Source organism: Anas platyrhynchos, chromosome 7 (genome assembly GCF_047663525.1).
Source record: "Anas platyrhynchos isolate ZD024472 breed Pekin duck chromosome 7, IASCAAS_PekinDuck_T2T, whole genome shotgun sequence".
Classification (NCBI taxonomy): domain Eukaryota; kingdom Metazoa; phylum Chordata; class Aves; order Anseriformes; family Anatidae; genus Anas; species Anas platyrhynchos.
The window spans coordinates 33,118,953-33,136,937 of NC_092593.1; the positions used below are offsets into that span (position 1 = coordinate 33,118,953).

The 17,985-nt window shown below is 43.9% G+C and overlaps 1 protein-coding gene across 2 annotated transcripts in view; it reads right to left on the reverse strand.

The window, feature by feature from the left end:
• Positions 1-17,985, reverse strand: part of CPS1 (carbamoyl-phosphate synthase 1) — a 175,043-nt gene that overhangs the window by 90,981 nt on the left and 66,077 nt on the right. For both annotated transcript variants that reach the window (XM_072040456.1, XM_072040457.1), the window contains one exon: positions 3,324-3,468. In XM_072040456.1, the coding sequence (XP_071896557.1) occupies positions 3,324-3,446 (123 nt within the window). In that variant the 5' untranslated portion in view covers positions 3,447-3,468. The remainder of the gene's footprint in view (positions 1-3,323; positions 3,469-17,985) is intronic.

The window sequence follows — 17,985 nt, forward strand, 5'->3', positions numbered from 1 at the left end:
GAAAGAGCAATCAAAGGCAACTAAACACTCATTTAAGCCTACAATAATGCAAGAATAGGATCATTACCTATACTGTCATTAGCCCACACACCCTAATTACTCTGCATTTCAAACCTTCTCCAAGTTTCTTACCTCTATCCATTACCCTTAATGGTGGCTGAACACCAAACCCAGCCCCTTGTGCCACAAGCCCAGCCAGCCACCTTGCTCCTAGGCAAAGTTAGGCAACAGGTCAGCCTTTTAGGACCACTTATCCTTAAATTCTCCCTCAGGCCTGCTGCTTTACTGCTTGCATATGTATATTAGAGAGTCTCTGACTTCTGCTTCTGTACGTGCCATAGAAGGAGGTGTATGAGCCTTAAAGAAAAGCCCTGAGCAGGAAAGGTTCAACAGTTTGTGTACCAGGTGCTGAATTCAAACACACATGTGGCCCCTGGCAAAGGTGGAGTTAGAAATAAGAACTGAGGTCTCAGATTAAACTACTTGTCAACCCCGTTGCTTTCTGTGAGTTCAAGCATCCGCTTGGGCGACACAAACTCCTTTAAGCATTAAACTCAAAAAATCAAGTCCAATATGGAAACAGCTTTCCCCAGGGTCAATGCCAAGGCAGAACACAGCACAGAACACCAGAAAGACACCTCTGGGGCTGGCTGGCTAGCACCACAGCCAGTCACTGTGCAGGTACTCCAACGGACTCAGCACTTGTAGTGCACATTAGGTCTTGGATACCCTGCAGTAGGTCCTGTCACACTCCGTGAAATACAAATGGACCCCATGCAGTCTCATGCTTCTGGGGAGGGCATTTGCTATCACTGGCACTGTGGTTAAATAGTTCCCAAGGGTTTCATTGGCCTTGTCTTTTGGTTTTAAAACATATATTCATTCTCCTCACCACTGAAATTGGTGGTGTTGGCTTTGGGCACTCACTTCACGAGCACAGAATTAGGTAGATGCTAGACCAGCTGGTGCTGTAACTCCATCAGAGTTGGGCAGCAATTTTCCATGAGCCTGAAACTTCTTAACTGGGCACCTCAGCATTACGAGGTATGACCTTGTGGGTCTGTCACTGTGCAGTCCTTGAATGAGCGACACAGCATCCACCTAACACATCAATCTGTCATTTAAGATGCCAAATCCAAACTTCACGTCCTAATCCATCAGTAGAAAAACACACATCAGATCCAGCCCGCTACAGATTCCTGCCAGGATTATCCTGGGATGTATAAAGATGGAATCTCATCAAAATCTGAACCAGCAATCCTAACCAGGGGCTACACAGCTTTACCAGCAGAAGACACCTCTTCCTGTAGCAGACTGTTATAGCCACAGGCTGAAGTGCCTTTGAACTCACCTCTCTCTGCATCACAGGGCTTCCAGCTGCTGCACTCTACAGAACACGGCAGAAGTGACTGAACCAGCTCCAAGCAGCGAGATAGCTATCAAAGGCAAGAGACAAGCAGGGATGGCCTTCCAGCAGAGCTCTTCAGTCCTGCTTAGGTGGCTAGACAGTGTCTAAAACCCTAGTGTATCTGCAGGGACTTAAGTGCATCTACATGGACACCTGTTCTGAGAGGCACAACATCAGCATACTGATGCTCTACTCTGTCGGCAGGGATAAACCAAGCTACAAAGTAGGAAACCTGGCCTCCTATACTTCAGACACTGATTTTTGCCAACAGCACCTCTCAGTGCATACACAGTTCCTCTTACCCAGCAACACTGGCAGTAAAAGTGTCTCCATTTCCTCCTGGCCCATTCCAATTTGAAGCAAAAAACCCAGAGAGGAGAGGTGGCTGGAAGTGTGTTGCTGTCACACCAACAGACATTTCTGAGCTCAGTGCTGAGATTTCAAAATGGCACAGAAGCTGGCATCTGCCCTGGAAGAGCTGATGTAAGAAATGGAACTGCCCCACACGAGAGACTGAATTGTCTTAACACATTTTTGTCAAATCAACATAGCTCCAGCAGCCCGAGGAACTGCAGAAGAACTTGCTTCCCATGTCAGAGACCTACTTCACCTTCAAATAGTGTGGCAGGGGAGACTGGTACCCACGGTGGCTTTACAGTTCCCAAACAGGACTCCTGTTGTAATCACAAGGAGGAAAAACATCCTCCTCAGCCAGATCTGAATTCAGAGGAAGGGGAAGATTACCAAGCTGTGCTTTAAGATGGTGAACGAGGTAGCAGTTCCACGACTGCTGTGCACTCTCTGGGAGGGGAAGAAGGGTCCAGTAACAAGTACACCAGTCACAAATCAGCCTCTGTCTTTAAAAGCACGAGGCAAAATTGAACTGAGAACTCACACATTGGAAAAAAAGAGATAAGAACAGGGATGCCTCCTTCCTAATTCAGTTTTTCTCTGCAGCCAGTTTTTGTTTAAGAAATAATGGGTCTTTTGCCAGGAGCTCAGAGAACTTTTTATTGCAAATCAGTGGCCATGGGACAAGCAAGAGAAACCTGAGTCCTCAGTGGACAGAAGTGATATTAATCAGTCTTCTACTCCACCAGCCAGCTAAGGTGGCACCCTCTGGGTATCCACAGCCCCAATCTCCCAGAGCTTTTCCCCACTACCCACTGAAACATCACTCCTCACGTTGTTAATCCTATTACACCGGTGATCCACAAACAGAAATGTGCAAGAGCCCCTTTTCCATGCAAAGGGCCAAAGCACCTCAAGTCCTGTGGCAAAGGAATTGGCAAAGTCCTAGCTCCCCACTATGCCATGCTGCACCCGCCTGCATTGCACTAGAAAAGCTGCTCAAATGCAGCTTTTGCATTTGAAGAAACCGGGGATGTGAACCAAGGGGTTCAAGCCCCTAAAATCAAGGGCTGATACCATGATGTGTCCAAAAAGAGCCATCTACCTCTCTGATTAAGCTGAGCCAGCTTGGTTTGCAATACACTGAAAATGGATCCCACATAGACCCATTGGGATTGCTCACATGCTTCAAGTGATGCTTGCTTTTAAATACCTAATCGATTCATGAATGACATGGAATGAAAGAATTGCTCTGTTAGCTATCAGTCCTATAGAAAGGTGGGGTGTTTGTAGAGAAAATACTATATAATAATTAACCAAAACCTTGAACTTCCACCTCTTGGTGCTATTTACCCTATAATTTTCATTCCCGACTACACAAAAGTGTTGGCTTATCTAATAGAACTGTTTAGCCAAGCAAACCCCTTGCTTCAGGTTCAGACAAATCTCCTTCAGTTTAGTTTTACATGCCTAGGTAAACCCTGTTATCTGCAGTGAGCTATCTCTCGGCATGCCAAACACCTCTATCAGACCACAGTAGCTCCCTGTTAGCAGTTACTGTTACCTTGATGCTCAACAACCTGGTACCAGTCCTTGAGAAACTCCAGTGATCAGCAGACACTTTGCAAAACTCCAACCTGCCTTTCAAAGTCTTCACCACTTTGCAAGCTGTCAAAATTCTTGTCATCTTGAGAGTTGCTGATGGGTAGCTGAAGTTTCGGGAAAACAAAAGAGTAAAAAAAAAAAAAAAAAAAAAAAAAGTCCACCTGTATGTGTTTCTTCAAGATTTAGTGCAGATAATATGCTCCTGCAGAATGCAGGGGAAGAGAACAGAGAGAGCTGGTGTGCTGGACTGACCGAACAGCACTGACCTCCACCTTCCCATTTATTCTGCCATTAAAAGTCTCTGCTGTAGACCCACCTCCTCCTGCCCCTCCTTGGAGGGGTGCTCGCTTAGAGCCCTTGCAACACTTTTCTTTAGGTCTGTCTGTGAGCAGGGGTTGCGTCATAGGCCAGGTACAAGCTTCACCTACTGGAAGACAGCAAAGCTTGCTGAGAAACTGCACCCACAGCAATGAAGACAGTCCTCACACACCAGAACTCACACCTTACATCTTGGTAAGAGACCAAGAACCTGTAACAGCCCATGGTCTGTGTAAATTCGGAGTCTCTCTCCATAGTGTGCTTCCAACATGTGACCTGGGGTCCACCGTTAGCTAGTGGGACAGCCTGGGGCTGTCCAGTTCTTGTACTGGAAGATGGAGAACAGGAAGACTAAGTCCTGCAGAAAGCTGGAGTCTTTTTATTCTGAGTACACAGTCACCAGCAGCCCCAGCGCAGGTCCCAAAGTACTGCCCCCTCTCCCCAAGAAAATGAAAAAGACATCAATGGGAAAAACAAACAGCTGCAACAGGAAAAACACCTTTTGGCAAAATGCTACTGGACAATAGCTGAAATAAGGCATAATGTTCCATCTCCTAGCCGACCACAGGCCTTTGTAACTATCATAGTTCCTATAACCATACACTGCAGTCTTCAGAATCATGGTCATCATTAGCCAGAGAGGAAAATGCCAAACGAAGACAAAGGCTAGGGGAGAAGCATGCACATTATTATTCTTTATGAACTAAAATGGAGCACCATCTTCTGAAACACCACTGATTGAAGCTTCAATTAGCACAGAGCAAGAAAAAAAAAAAAAAAAAGCTTTTTCTTTTGCATTTTATTTTCAGCCAGACATATACTGCTTTAAGGATTTAGGAAACCTTTTTTCATCGCTGACAGTACCAACTAGGACTTCTCTGAACACAGCTGAGATTAGCCTGAGCTGATGCCAGCATCACTTGAAAGCATTTCCTGCACAGCTCATTACAGCACCAAGCTGCACCATGGCACACAGAATAAGAGACAGAGAGAGGACCATGGGTTTGGGTGTCCTCAGCATACTGGAGACTTGGATGAGAAAAGCATAGGAAAAGCCTGAATCCAGATGATGGAAAGAGATGGACAGAATCTAGTTGAAGACAGACTGTAGAAGACTTCAGATTTACCATGAGCTTCACAAGTGTGCAGAGCTGAGAGAAGCAAGCCAACAACGTTTCCTGGGGACTAGAGCATGGTTTAGGAAAGAAACTTTATTCCAACAGGAAGATACCTGACAATCGTTCCGACTCATAGAAGAAGCTTGAGAGACGTGGAAACATGGAATTTATTTCTTTAGCAAAGATCTACGGGGAATTGTTTTTTTGCTAAATAGTCCTCTGCATGCCTGGCTCTAGCCTGTAGTGATCCAGGTTGGAGACGCACATGGGAGAACGGATGTACAAAGAGCAGAGGTACAGCTGTAAGTGAATGGACTGCAAAGACACCCTGCACAAGAGAAGTCAGCTTAATATCCAAACACACGTGCATTCACACATGCAATTCAGAAACTAGTTTTCTTTTAAAGCCACAATTCACGTTACGTTGGCTTTATGCTGCTACACACGGTGTTTGGAAGGTTACAATCACTGCCCTTTGTTATGGTGATACCAAACACTAATCCTGCACTCCCTTTTTACCAGCAGAGAAGTCACACTGAGCACCAGGTACACATGGATTTGAGCCAGAATCAGCCCATGCTACTAGTTTAAACACCCTGACTGCCAATTCCTCACTTTCTCCTTCCACCACAGGAGCTTTAATGCAGGTGCAGGAGGCAGACAGATCGAGCTAAAAAGCCCCTTCCTTTTGTTGTGAGGCCGTTCATGAAACAGAGGGACGGGAGTGAGCAGAAAAAGGACACAGCAGCACCTTTTGGCAGGTGAAAACAGCTGTAAGACCACATCATCAACTGGGTACAATATGTCAGGGATCCGCAGTACATGCTCAGATCTCTTGTGGCAGCCATATATTATAGCTGAAGTGCTCTATGGGGGAACAACAGCCAAAAAAAATACTTCCTTTTATCACCTCCACAGCAAGGATGCCACATTCCCTACTGCTATGGGTTCTACCCTGCTGTTTTTCCCTTTCATCAACCATGTTGTATGAGAATTGATTGATAAAGTCCACCTCAGACCTTATGAGATCAGAAAGGTTATTCCTTCAGTGCAAGAACCATGTTCCAAAGCTTCCACCACCAATGCAAGGCAAAAGGAACTTCTACCAAAACCAGGAAAAAGCATGCAAGCCATATATATCTCACTGCCAGAGCACTAAAAAGAAATTAATTTACTGGCCTTAGAGTCAACAGTTTACGTATTAGGTATTCCCAACAGAAGCCTCAGTTCAGAAAAGCCTGTCAATGTACAAGCAGGCCTTCTGTGGCTTAGACAGATCTTAAATATGTGCTGCATTTAACAAATACCTTCTGTAGAGGTTGAGCTGATGGTAAAAAAAACAAACAAACAAAAAACACATAGATGAGTGGAGAAAGGAAAAGAGAGACCAATGGTTTTACTGGAAATGCAACCCGAGCACATAGGCTTTAAACTTGCCTGCCAGTACATGACTTGAATTTGTATCATCTCTTCAGGAAATGAAGCTTGGACAGGGGCTGTGGAGGAAGGACACATATCAGAGAAGCCAGGAATGTAAAGCCATGAAGGCAGATGATCACTCAGACAAGAACAGCTCGGATGCTAGGAAATTACATTAAAAAGTAAACAAAAGTTAGGCTTCCTAACCATTGGATTTATTTGGCATAGCTGTTTAGAGAAAGGCAGACTGCATTTTGTTTCAAATTCACTTGTTCTATATCCTACACAGATAGGGAATAGGGCAGAGAGAGGAAAGTGCTCATTAAAATGAAGGTTTTTTCTTACTGTTTACAAGTGAAAAACACCAGAAATGAAATTCATCATACAGTACCACTGTACCGTAAAATCAAAGTCAATGGTCTGTAGCTTTGTAAATCCCCAAGGCTAAGATATTCAAAGAAAACTAAGTGCCTACGCTTTCAGAGGCTTAAAACCAACTGCCTGATTTCCAGAAAAGAAGTGCTCAGACAGTATTTGAGGCCCTGCTTAGGTGGCACCCCAAAAAGGGAGCTCCTGAAGCTGCTCGTCCCAGCTGGGAAGCTCTGCTAGAAGCCACCGAGCTCTGCAGGACTTCCATGCTGCACGCGCTTATCTCCTGGAGAGTAGGAAGTGTCTGGTAAAGGAAAGGAAAGGGAAGAACTTGTCACCAGGCCAAATTAAACAGCCCTCCATGGAGGGAAATGCTGCAAGCCTGCCATTTTGCAACGCTCCCTGCAGCAGAAGTAGTAGCAGATCACATCAGGCCTGGCATCACGGTGGCAGATGTTGGCAATGGGAAACAGGAGTAGCTTGCCCTCTGTAATTTTGTTTGTGCCCATCAGGGGACATCCCTTGCTGTGGCTTAGCACCGTTTTATTCCACATCGGCGTAGTGCTTTGCAGTAAACCCATGAGCAGGAGAGCAGCAAGACACTTCTGCACAGCCACCACTACAGGGATGTGCAGGGACAGCCCACTGCTTTCTTCTGGAAGAACTCAGAGGAAGTTCTCCAAATGCATGGAGATTCCTAATGCTGAAAGGACAAATTTGGATTACGACTCTGAAAACAAAGGCAGGGTGATTTTATGAATTCCTACATTTTGAGCAACTTTTCAAGTCTGTGACCGAAGGGGAAAAAAGCTGAGACTCTCCAGACCGTACCTGGTCCAGCAATTACCACACACTCCCCACCCAAGGTTAGCAATTTCTAGCTGCCTTCGCAGAACCCAGTAAAGGATCTATCCACACATCCACATCAGCTTTTACAGCCATCACAATAACAAGACTGTCCTTTCCAAGTTCTCTGTAAAGCAAGTAAATAAATAAACCCCCAACCCGTTCTGTTCTTACTGGAAGACAGGAGATCAGAGCTCATTTGTAGGCACGCTGGCCCAGCTCCACACCAGTGCAAGTCCCAGGTAACTGCCTCCAACTCAGCAGAGCTCCGGTGGCACAGATCTCCCCTGGATTGGGATCAGTGGAAACAGCAGCCCACAGGAATTGCTTGGACTTCCCTCCTTGCAGCTGAGATCAGAGGGGAGGTTTTTTCCAAGTGTCCTTCAGACGCTTTTGAAAATCTCCCCAGCCATCTGTCAGGCCATGTTTGATTTCTGACCACCCTGCCTTGCCCTGACTAAAACACACTCCAGAAATCGTGAGGGGAAAAGCAGAGTAGTTGAAGGTGGCAGCAAAACTGAAATTCTCTGCTGCCACAGGGAACAAGACAAATGCTCTCCTCCCCTCAGCTAGCAGAAAAGCCCTCAAAGTGATTTGGAAATGCTGCCTTCCATTTCAAGGGAAGGTCCAATTGCTTCCCAAGGAACTTGGAGGAAAAGTTTCAAAAGCACGGGAATTAAGCTAACATCCCAATCCATTTTCTTATCAGGTGTTTATCAAACAAGATTGGTGCAGTGGATGCAACGCTAAGTTTAAGATGGGTAACATTTTTTTCCCCCACAACATACTGCTAACAGCTCTATCAAACCCGTTACCTCAGAAACCACAACTTTTTATTTTTGGTATAGCAGAGGGGGGAAATAACCTAAAACGATCTTGTTCCCTTACAAACGAACTAAGAGCATCCAGACATCCCTTGTCACCTGTTCCTCTTGGACTGTTGCAGGAGAGAAAGCATGCTCAGTCACACTTGCAGATCTGCTGCTCTCAGCCGATCTCAGATCAAATTAAGCATTTCAAGCAAAACCCACAATGTTTAAAAACCACAGTAATTGTGATGCAAAGTGCCACAAGCCAAGAATTTCAAAACTAGGGCTGATCTTCACCTGAGTGTATGAAGAGAAGCTGAAAGGAATAAGAATCGAGTACAAGCCTTACTCCTTGGCTCTCCTGACTTCTGTTATTTAAGCCACAGCCAGAATGTTTTTCCCCCGTGTAGGTTTTTTTTTTCTTTTTTTTCAGACGAGGTCTGGGGAAAATATCAAAATATCATCTTAAAATTTAATGGCAGAAGTTCACAGTAGATCAAAAGAAAACCTTCAGATCTGGGAGCTGCATTCTGATTCACCCTTCCCAACTCACCTGATGTTTTTTCTTTTCCTGAAGTCCAGCCATACAGTATCAGTTTGTTATTAGAGAACTTAAGCCCTCATAGAAGAAATAAAAATGGTTTGTAGATGTGATAAAGAATTTTGGGACAGTTCCAACCACAGCGTAGAAGATTAATTAAAAAAAAGTTACATCTCAAATGATTGCACATTCAAGTCTTGCCAGACCCTCTTTTTTTTCTAGACGAAAATCCTGCATTAGCAGAAGCTGACGATTTTATATACTCGTTCAGGATCTCTGCACAGCTAGAAATACCAACTAAATCCTCTGCCTGCACAGAATGACCGTCTAGAACTTGCACATGGTGATTCAAGTTTTGTGGAAGCATCAGGCCTCTGCAACATCTAGGACCCGACAGCTCCTGACAACTGGTCCTTCGACAGAAGTTAATACATACAGATTAAAAAGAGAGATGAAAGTCTGGCTGTAGCAATTCCTCTTTCATTTCAGTGGCATCTTGAGCAACCAGCACACACTGAAGCCTGTGTGCTCTCTTATTGTTTCAGAGTGCCTTCATGTGGCATAAAAAATTGATAACCATTGCCTTCGCTTGCCTAACTTAGTGACAAGCCAAACAAAGCTTATTAAAATTCCTCCTGCTTGTTCCTCAGAGATGGAGAGAATGACAGTTATCCAAAAAGCCAAACATTGCTGACTGTTGACCTTTCTTTTACTTATTATCCTACCATTGACCTGACTGCATTTGGGTAAACTGTGAGCCTTCCTTGCACTATTCCAGTTTCAGCAGAGCAGAGAGTGGATGCAACAACAGCCCAAATAACCTAGGACTCTCTTGAAACTTTACTCTTCCCTGAGCTTCCTAAAGACAACCAAATTAACTCTAAATTGATTAAAAAAACACAGGAATTTACGGAAACCATGATGATTTATATTTCTTAGTTGGAAACAATTCCAGGCATTAAGGAAATCAAGAACAGGAGTTAAAAAGGGACTGCCCCTACACCTGGCTTCCCGCCATGTCCTTCCAGCTGCACTCTTGCTTGTGGGTTGTTTTCCAGCTACCCCAATTCTGTTGTTGTGCTGCTGCAAACTGCCCTGTCCTCTCCCTAGTCCTTTCAGCCCCTGAGACCTGGATTTTTGCTCTCTGCTTCCTTCTGCAGTTTCTCTGCACGAGTAACCTTCTCCCAGCTACTTCATGGGACCCTCCAGACCACCACACTTTATTTTATTTTTTTATGGGCGTTGAAAGCTGCTTTCCCTTGAGCACACTTCATGGTTGGACTAGATGATATTAGAGGTCTTTCCCAACTAAATGGTCCTGTGAGTCAGAGGAAAAAAGTCTCCCTCCCTGTCTGCAGGAATTCAGTTTCCCCAGATACTTCCCACTTACAGGAACACTACACAAAGTAAAAATGAACAAATGAGTTGTTGCCATTTTTTTTTTTGGACTTCGCCTGCATAGTGATGGCCTTGGTGCTTTACAGCACACTTCTGTAATTCCTCAAAAATCTCTGTGATCCCTCTGATCCGTTAATCAATAACACATCAGCCTGACAGGGCAGCTGATGTCTTACTTTACGAATAAGCATGCTGCCTTCACCAGGTCTAGTCTTTAAAGCCATGTATGACCATGTAAGCACAGCAGCATTTAACCATAAACTTTTAAACACAGCTTTTCACCCACAAGATTAAAACGCATCAGGGCACCATCCTCTGCAGTCCTCCACAAGTCCACTTCATTGTTTCCTCATGACAAGTGTTTTACCTTGTGAGAGTTTCAAAAAATCTGTTCTGCTCTTTTCAGTTGAGTGTCTCAGAGAAAGGCCCTCCTGTTGAAGAAAAGCAGCTACTAAATAACATGGTTGAGTAAAAATTGTTAGGGAGAACCATCTGGAAAAATCTTACTCCTAGCCATCATAACGATAGCAAGTTCAGATCAGCTACATGATCAGGTGTTTAATTTTTGTTTGCCTTTTTATACCTTTACTCTCATTTATTTCCTATCATCTGTATTTACTAGCAAAAGAAAGCTAAATATAGAGAGAACAAAAGGGCAGTTTACCTGCTTTCAAAGACAAAGATGTAAAGCTTTTATTGACAGCTGTAACTGGCTTGTACAAGTTCACCAGCAGACCTGACTCCCACCTTTTCCCCTTGTTTTCATATTCGTTTTATTTTATGATTTTCCCTGCAAGGACAGATTCCGACCACCCGTCTCTGCTGAGCAGACCTTGCACGAGAAATGGCAGGAAACCTACTGAAGCGTAACAGCTCAATGCAGAAGGGAATACTCAATATGAAAGAGTGCAAAATCCACTTTTAATAGCACAAAGAAATCTTATTCCTAAATCCCAATCCTGCAGTTCTCACTGACAACAACATGCGTATCTGAGTGAAGGAGAACTTACAGAGCCGAGCCTTGAGACAACTTACATTAATGGAAAACACAACGTGCAATTATTCTTTCAATAAGATGCACGAAGCTCAGGTTGGCAAGTGTTTGAGATACAGTGCAAAATTCAGCTTGTTTTTCCTCATAGGTCTTTGCCTCAGATGCCTTAGTCTGAGGAAAACAGGGATACCTTCATACTTTTGGATGGAAAACACAGCAACTGTAACTCAAACCATATTTCTTGTTCTGACTGAAAGTTTGGAAACCCAAAGAAACAGAGCAACAACAACAAATGTTTAAAAGGGAACTGTCACATTTCATTAAAATCAGATTTTGGACAAGCAGTTATTTGAACTTCTGCTGAACTTCTTTTCTTTTCTAATGGAGAAACATAATTTTCCTTTTAAATTAAAATTTTCCTTCCACTTTTTGTTTACAAAATAGAAGCCAAAAAAGCAAGTTAAGAAATAAATGAAGATTTTGATTTTTTTTTTTTTTTTTTTAAACTGATGTGTCAAAAAGCATCAGAACCAACCTGGAATGCAGTTCCACTTCTCTTCAAAAATATTGGTTTGGCCTAGCTGGCAGCGGGTAGTAACCTAGGTCTGCAAGGTAAACAGCTCTGGAAATGTACTCTCATGGCCAATGCATGGTTTCACAACATGAAGGAAATGTGCCTCCAAATAACCAAAGTATCCAGGGGCAGCTGCAAATAGGAAAGGGATTCAGGACACAGTCATTGATCACCAGGGCCCTGTGACACTTTCACTTAACATCTTACGTGATGCTTTTAAACAACAACAAAGACTTCTGACTTTGTAAAAGGAAAAACAAAACTGTGACAAAATAATTGAGAATCTCAAACCAAAATCACATAAAGAGACAGCTTTAACAAAACAATAAAGGGTAAATTTCTTGTTAACTGCACCCACCATGGCACCTCTCTTCTTTTCCACATTTTGCATACAAGCTGTGATCCAGACAGCTTCTGACCGGGAAGGTTTATATAATGCTCGACAACAAGACTGTTATATCTATTCTCAGGTTAGAGAAAATCCATTTTCAAGGAGATTAAACTTTTCTTTCAGGCTTGAGTATCTCAGGGCGTGCTGATCTGCTGTCTGGAATATGGAGTCTATGCCTCACCCAAACTCAGAAGATAAGGCTCTTATCTTCAGCAAGAGAAAAAGAATCAAAGTCTTGAAAATGGGTCGAATTCCATTGCCACTGGGATTAGCAGCTCCTTTCAGATCAGCTGACTTGGAAAAAAATAAAGAAAAACCTTAGAGTGACTGAAATTATTCCAAAAGGCCAGCTTCAGAAAACCCTTACTTTGCTAAAAGTGAGGGCATCCAGAAGAGAAGGTAATAATGACCATACAAAGTTCAGTTTGCTCCCAGCACCCGGCTGAGCACCACACCTCAAACACAACTCTTATTTTCATGGCAATACAACTAAGGGAGCCCAGCCCCAGGAGCCCTACAGGCACCCAGACAGGAGTCCTGCAGCATCTGACTTCAGTCCAGAGCTGAACTCAACTTACTGGATGATGTTTGGAGCCCACAAGATTTGTCCTTCCCTGACATTTTGTAAAAAGACATTTTTACAGATGAGGGCCAGGATTCAGAGTCATCCCTTTTCCCTTGTGGTTACAGAGGCTCAGCCACTCCACCGGCTTGTTCCCACGGATCACTAAAAAGGCCAAGCTGGCTTTAAGAAATAGGAACAAATCAAAAGGGCTGCACAAACACCGTCTCCCCTGCGCTACTCATTCTTCACCCAGTTTAAAAATAACATGACCTTACAACGCCAGATTAGCTACATTTGCTCAAGATCCGTGCTATGCTCGCTGCCTTCTGTGGCTGTCCCATCAGGGGTGAATATTTGATAGGTTATCATACCCCGGTGTTTGCTCCAGGAAAGGAAAACAAAACTGCCATGCCCTTGATTAGACTGTAAATAAATAGATTTTTATCTAGAATAAAGGCCACAATGTAAACAGTCCCTTAGCTGCTGATTTATGCACTCAAAATTTTGTACTTGCATTCACACCAGCACACACTGTGGGACAACACGGGACAGTTTTTTTTTTTTTTACTTGATAATCATTTTTCCTCAATTAAACAGAACTTCACTGAAACCAAAACTTTTCTGACCAAATTGTTTTCATGGACATTTTGATGTGGGACAGTCCGCTCAGTACTACCTCAAGGTGGACACCTACAGAGGACGTTGTCAAGGCCCTTCACTACCAGCTCCTGGGGCTGGGACCTCAGGACTCTGGAGGACCCGAAAGGGAAGCCAGGAATTGAGAAGAGTAAGCAAGCATCCATCAGAAGAGAGAAGCACCAGATCAGAAGGTCACAGACAGACACGTTTCCTGGAACAACAGGGCTTTGTGACCAGCTCTGAAATCCAATTCATGGGTACTGCTACTGCTAGGACAGTTATATTGCTATATTGCTTATTTAACCTAACTCATTCTAAGCAGGAAATACTCTGCTATTAATAGGTTTTAACATTTCTTTTACTGCAACAAATGTCATGTGAGAAGGTACAGAAAGCTTTCCACAAAAAGCTTCTTCCCAAAGTTGAACGGCTTAAGAGTCATTTAATCTTCCCTTTTAGAAATAGTTACTCTTTGAAAAGGAAATACACATCATCTCTCCAGCCCAGTTTCATATCTTTGTTTTTTTTCCTCCCTTTTACCCCCTTTAGCGTCCAGGCAGTGCTGGATGTTCCTGGGTTTGGTAGGAGCACAAGTTAACATCTCATAGGTGTTATTTAACGTGGCCTTGGCCTCTCACCATATATACAGCATCCCTGATCAATCAGCACTTGCCTTGTTGCTTCATGACTGGTGCCCCAGACTGGAAGGATTTGCAAAATTGTTGTGTGTTGTTTTTTTTTGTTTATTTGTTTGTTTGACTGATTTTTTTTTTTAATTCTTCTTGTTTCTACTCCCTCCCCTTTCCTATGGTTACCCTGGGGGAGGAAAAAAAAAGCTAAAAAGCTTCAAATGCTGCACACAGGGCTATGCATTGAAGCATTTGCTTCAACTTACAGATAGATAAGCACTAAGCAGATACATTTGCTCGAGGTTGGCTCTCTTTAAACAGGACAGCAAACTTAGGCGATACGGATCTATAATGCCATTGAGCAGAGAAGGAAAGAAGGAACACGATTTTGACAAACTGGAAAATTGTTTTTTAAGAGCAGAAGAGCAAAGAAGTTTGAAAAAATAACTGATGCTCTCAAGTAAGCTTTCAGGACTTTAACCCAAGATCCCCAATTCTGCCTATTCAGCTAATATCTTTATAATAATTTATTATTTTTTAATATATCTTTAATATATCTTTATAATAATGAAGAAATTTTAAGGGTAAGGGAATTAATTGTGTAATGGCATTATCATCCATGGGGACAAGAGACACTGGGGCGTCCTTGTCACTCCTTTCACTCTGGCACTAAGAAGTGTTCAGCAGGATTTAAATTAACCACCCCATGGGAAGAAACCCATTTTATACCCAAAGGCAGCAGGGTCCTAGCTCTTTGTTCATTTGAGGCAGGCAGGATCTGAAATACTCAACCATGTCGTCTCGTTCACCTTCAGGACAGACAAAGCAGATGATCACAGAGCACAACTAGGGAACACCAGTCCCAACTCATCAGGCTGAAGCAGCACGGTGCCTTTTCTCCCTCCGAGCACACAGAGCTCCCCTCACAAGAGCACAGCAACTCCTTCCACAGAGCTGGAGACATCGAAGAGGCCCACCTGTTAATGCTCCCCCAACAGCCACCTGAACTCCTTACACAGCCACTCCCGACAGTATCAACATGGTACGGTACTAGCAGGAAAAAAAAACAAAAGCTAAAAAAGTCTGGGATTCGTTCCACCTCGTGAGAGTCAAAGCTGTGGTGTGAATACATCAAATTTACACTGACTGAAACTGCTGGTCCATGCCTACTTCAGTTGAGAGCTCTAAACACAGGAGTCAAGTGTTCAGCTAGTTAACTTCGTGAACTGGTGCAATTAAACCATTAGCAGATATTAGCAAAATAAGCAATCGAATTGTAAAGGAAAGCAGAACCGAAGTAGCACATTCACTTTCCTGTATTGATTTAAGTCATCTAAATACTCAGATTTTCGTGTTTATCTACTGCCATAAATAAAATCGATTTCATTAATTTATTTCCACTTCCTATGGATTCCACCGTGCTATAACCCATTATAGCCAAAGTAATCGTCAGCTACCACATCCAATGCAGTAAGGTGACAAAATCCACAAGAGCTAAATATACTCGGAAAGTTTTCATCTCGTTAGTCCAACCCCAGAGGTCTCAACAATAGCGTGTGCTTGTGAGACCTCAGCAAAGATCAAGAGCTGGCTTACACAGGCTACACGGTTAGGAAGAGCCTCAGTTTGTGATTTCTAGGAAATAAAGGAAGGAAATGAAGGCTGAAAAATGTGGATCCCTCAGAAGTGGGAGCACTTGAATAGCAAATTGCCTACGAGCAGCAAGTCTGGGGAACAGAAATCAGCATCTAAACTAAGCACACAATATTTAGAAAGGACACGGGGGAAAGACTGCATCAGGCACTAGGCAGTGTGGGTAACAATGTCATCAGGAACACCAGCTGCAGGAGTGCTTTACACGAGTGTTAGCTCTTTCCTGTTCCAGTCAGGGAGTCAGCCAGTGACACACTCCTGCAATCACATTTAACTTTTCCAGTCAACCCAATCCTCTCTCTCCTTCTCTTCCACCCCTCACAACCCCCTGGCAGCTGTGGCACCCCCAGGAGCATGCTTTGAAGAATCTGGAAGCTTGTTTTGGGCAGCATGGGTCTGATTTCCAGCATCAAAAACAGAAGAAATTGGTCTCAAGCCAGGCTCAGAATGACCTTGGAAAAGACCCAAACTTTTTCCTCTGCTGATCTGCATGAAGCTTAGCAACTCTGCTCATCCCAGTTCCTGGCTTTGCCCCAGCCCTGCTCCTCTCCTGACCCTTGCCACAACACCTTGTCCTGGCAAAACACACTTTTCATCAGAGCTTTGCTCCTAACACATTTACCTGTGTGATTCAGCAAGTAGAACAGCAGTGCTGGTACGCCCCAAACGCTTCTAGTTTTGTGTTTACCACAGTCATCCCTCCATGAGTTTCCTACAACAGACACATGGAGATTTCGTGGGCACAAGAAGATTCAGTAACTGGGTGGGAGAAGCAGGGAGGGCTCTTGCTACTGAAGCAGCAGCCCAGAGGGAAAAAAAAATCCCAAGGATTTCAGAAGAAACAAGGAGAGCTGTGCTTGAGCATCCAGCCCAGCATCAGCTGTGAATATACCTCTACTTCAGCCCATTCAGACTGCCTTCTGCGGCTAGTTCTGCTTTTTCTAGGGAAATGGGATACATAAGATGCAGCTGAATACGTGCTAAATCTCAAACTACATTCCTTAAGTAAGGGTCACATCCATTTTACTAACATTAGCCACAGAGATCCCCAGTAAAGGTCCCTAACAACATCTTCATCCATCCTGCCAGTCAGCTAACAGATATTCTCCCCCATTTCACAAATGGCCAGGAGGGGAAGTGAGATGAATTTCCTGCTTTCCTCGCTTGCATCCCCCCAGAAATGTCACAATGCAACTTTTATTTTAGGCTTCTCCAACGGGCAAATAAATAATAACTAAAAATCACCCAAGAAAACTAAGGACTGAGAAATTCTGATTTCTCAGAAATTCTGACTTCTTCACAAGCTGATGTTGTGACAATCATCAGCTTTCAGACTCACCACACTGGAAATGCTGTGGTGTTGCACACTCCCTTTTCCCACCCTATATGTGCCTAAAATAACACGCACGGGATGATTCCATCAGATTGCTCCATGCCTGCCAGCAAAGGACCACGTCGCTGTACCTGCCTCATTCCAAAAGGAAACGATATCAACCAACCTAGTCAAGTGAACAAACAATAACCTGCAGATGGGCTCACATTTTAAGTGTCCAAAATCTGAGCTCTGCTGCCCCCTGAATCCAGGAGCCTTCTTTGGGAAGAGTACCTCCATATGCACCAGGTTTCTTGTTAGCTTGCTGAGTTGAAAACACCTTGGGAGGGATGCAGAAATCCTAAAGGAGAAATATCTTCATTACTACATGTCCACCTACACCACAAGCAGTTCATTTCAATTCATCTCCATCGTAAGAAGAGGCCACAAGAAAGAGAACTGAGATGAAACATTACTTGTGTCAGGTTGAAAGCCATGAGGATGGAAACTTTGCAAGGAAACTGTCCCTTTGCTTCAAGCAATGTTATGAGCTGCCAAATATTTTCAATCCTTAAAAGCTTAGCTTTAAAAAGCCTGTCAGAATACAAAAACATAGCAAAATACATAAAAGACGAGCAGCAAGCAGCTCTCCAGCACAGAGCAAGCCCTGTCCGTGTGTTCCAGGCAGTGACCCATCAGCAGATGTCCCGCTGGTGCTGCACCCTGGCACAGGCAGCACGGCTCGGGGCCGAGCTGCAGGCAGCTGGGATGGCCACGTGCCAGCCAGGACCAGGCCCCTGAAAGCCTCAGCCCAGCAGCTTGCTTGTCATGAGGAGAAAAACCACACGGGGTTACGGCACAGCTGAGGTATGGCCACGTTCTCCAAGGTCACGTCACAGTCAAGAGTCCATGCTGGCATTTCAGCAGTGTTTTGGTCAGGGGCAGCTCCTTCCCTGGAGAAAACCCCAGCAGAGCACAATTTTACTGATCAGGACACGTCCAGGCAAACCTATTGCCCTAGTGGTGGCTGTAGAGAATGAACATCA